Here is a 3,070-nt window from a genome sequence, read left to right as displayed (position 1 = left end):
TGGAAGAGAGCTAGCTAAAGGCCCAAGTCATATGGTCCTAACATGTATTATTGGCTGCAGGAAGCATTAGAACTTCCCCTTAAGAGGATCCAATAAGAAAGGTCGGTAAGCTTTAGAACTGATCTTCCCTCGAAAGAAAAACAAGTTGCAAAAAATAAGAGACGTGAAATACGGCAGTCTGGACCAAACCTCGGAAGTATTTGCATCTTTGATCTCTCTCATGGTGTTGTTGTCTCCAAGGTAAGTTAATGGGTGCGTAATATTTCCTTTTCCTTCTGAGGATTCGATGAGAAGAACAAATTGAGGTGTTTCATGAGGAACATTACTGGTACAATCAGTACTACTACTAAGTAAACGATGCGTGTGCAGTGTAACAAAAGAGAGGTCGTCAACCGTGTTTAAGAAGGCCTTGGATACACATAGGATGCGATGAAACCAATTTATAGGCAGCCTCAGAAGGATGTTGATAAGGATTTCAATGGGCAGGTCCATCAACTCTGTGTTCATGTTGTTGCAGGAGCTGTGGCTCTGCTGGGTCCTCATCAACATATGACAATCATAAGGATAATAACCCTAACTGATAGCAAAGTAGGTTTTATACCTTACCTCAACCCTAGGCTTGAAAGGATTCCTAATAGGAAATAAAATACAAACATAACAAAATTGACAACATATCCTCAAAACTATTGTGACCTATTTATGTGAGTGAAAGAGAGGGACGGCAGAGAGAGAATTGGAGAGACGAAGAATAGGCTTGAGGAATTCTATGTGGTACTTCCGGATGTTTGTTTCCAAAATTGTTCATCCCCCATTTTTAGTGTAAGTATACAATTAAAACTAGGATACAAATTAGGATACAATTAAAAGTTACAACCTTGTACAACCAGATCATTGCAGCTCTCGCTTCCTTTTCCCCAATGCTAATTGGTATATATATCCACCCAAAAGCCCTAGGCTAGTTAAAATTTCCTATCCGTTAAGTTTTGGTTGACAGCTTCGGTTCAGTTTGCACTGAACATATGTCATGGGATGTATTAATCATGTTTGAAAGTATTTTTTAGAGAAAATGTTTTCTTTAGTTCAAAAAGTACTTGAAGTGTGTTCAAGGGTTTACTTATTCTTTTTTTTTTTTTTTACTAAAAATTGGTTTCAAAAGAATTTTTACCAAAAGTGTTTTCAGCAATTTTGAAGTACTTCCAAACGAGCTCTTAATATTTTAAAAGTTCCTTTAAAAATTTATTTAGTCAAGACTTCAAAAAATAGTGTTAATCAAATACGGATAACTACTAAATCTTTAGATTGTTATTTGAGATGTTTTACAAGGTTGTGACCTATTTGAAATCAAGTTGGGCAGCTATCCTCACAAGTATTAGCGTCTCTCTTTCTACCCTTCTTTTGCAATTTCTCACTTAATTTTTTTTTTTTTTTTTTGGTAATAATTTCTCACTTTAATTTTCACTCCTCTTTTTTTACTCAGTTTTCTTCTGCCACGATGCTGCTTCTTTCTCCCTCTTTTTACACTTTTCACTCAGTTTCTGCTACGATCCACTCTGTCAGCCTCTAGTACTTCAAATTCAAGCTACGAAATTGCAATAGGAACATTCGAAAGGTGAATTTTCTTTACTTTACAAAGTTGTAGAAGAAACTTACGCATTAATATTTCAGTTTAATTTAATATATCATGTTGTAGTGTTTAGGTACTCTACTCTTCTGCGTTTTGAGTATTAGGTAATGAATTTATGTTTTAAACTTTTTGTGATAGATGAATAGTTTTGTTTGATATGTACTCGAATTCTCGAACGGATTAATTCAGGAATTTCGTGTGTAGCATTTCTATTTTTCAACAAAAAAGGATATGCTAACAATATGAATATATCTCATGCTTATAAGTGTTTAGTTAGCATCTTGATAGAGAAAATGAATGTTTAGTTTGCAAGAACTTAATTAGTATATATTGTTAAGAAGTGTAATTGTTATATGCGGTGGGAATTGTTGTGATATATTGTTAAGTTTTTTACTTATCATATTTACATAAATGTATGATTTTAGATTTTTTTTTTCCGTGAAAAATTGTTTTCTAAGTTTTACACCCTATTCACTAGGATATTCAAACACATGCAAAAAAAATTTTAAAAATGGAATCCAAATCTCAATAGGAAATCCTAAATCCAATCGAATTCCAAAACTTTTCTTTTCAAAGAAAATGGAATTCTAAATCTAGGTAGGAAATCTTATGAAATTCAATTTAATACAATATGAGCAACAATTGCTCGAGTGCCTTCTATTTACTTATTTCTTTAATAACTAGATACACACAATACCAGAGTTTGATAACTATTTCGTAACACAATAGTTTCTCCTCTCTTCAGTTATACTTCAACGACCAATCGCCATGTTGTCGGTGCCAAAGAGTAGGGTTGTGAAACTGAGGAGCTCAAACAACGAAATATTCGAAGTAGAAGAAGCTATGGCAGCGCTGTCGGAACCCATAAAATCCCTAGTCGACGTGATCGGTGTCAACCATTTGATACCATTGCCAGAGGTCAACTCCAAAACCCTAGTCATGGTGATAGAGTGGTGGAAGATAAAGCACAACAATGCTTCTCATCAGGGTACTACAAAAAGCACGTCCAACACACAACTAATCGAAGAGTGGGAGGCTGAGTTTGTCGAGGAACTGGACCAAGCCAACGTTGTCATTGATCTCTTATGCACTGCAAATTTTTTATCCGTGAAGGAATTGCAGGATCTTATGTTTCAAAAGCTTGCAGATTTGATTAAGGTCAAGACAGTTGAGGAGATTTGCGAGTTGTTTCCCAGCAAGCATTAAAATATGTATCTGCATATTGTTCTTCCCTTTTTATCTCCTTTGAAATACAATTTAGTTTCTCAAATGGCATCAAAATCTAATTCTTCAAGTTAATCTCAAGCACACTTCTATATGGGATTTTGTATACCTACGTATGATATGGTTGAAGAATGCACGGTTGAGATAATAATACTTACGAAAATCAAAATAATTATCTCTAAGATTTTAAATTATCGATCAGATTTAAACTCCGTGAGATAC

The 3,070-nt window shown here is 34.5% G+C and overlaps 1 protein-coding gene across 1 annotated transcript; it reads left to right on the top strand.

Moving 5' to 3' along the window:
- Positions 1-2,392: 2,392 nt before the first annotated feature.
- On the top strand, positions 2,393-2,830 carry LOC103432720 (SKP1-like protein 1). Its single transcript, XM_008370918.2, has one exon. It carries the CDS (start codon positions 2,393-2,395, stop codon positions 2,828-2,830), a length of 438 nt encoding a protein of 145 aa, XP_008369140.2.
- The last annotated feature ends 240 nt before the right edge of the window (positions 2,831-3,070 follow it).

Source organism: Malus domestica, chromosome 01 (assembly GCF_042453785.1).
Source record: "Malus domestica chromosome 01, GDT2T_hap1".
Classification (NCBI taxonomy): domain Eukaryota; kingdom Viridiplantae; phylum Streptophyta; class Magnoliopsida; order Rosales; family Rosaceae; genus Malus; species Malus domestica.
Note: the sequence above shows the minus strand (reverse complement) of the source record. Positions and strands in the feature narration are given on the sequence as shown.

Bases quoted from the DNA above. Each gene is read 5' to 3' on its own strand.
- LOC103432720 (XM_008370918.2), top strand. From the start codon at position 2,393: ATGTTGTCGGTGCCAAAGAGTAGGGTTGTGAAACTGAGGAGCTCAAAC.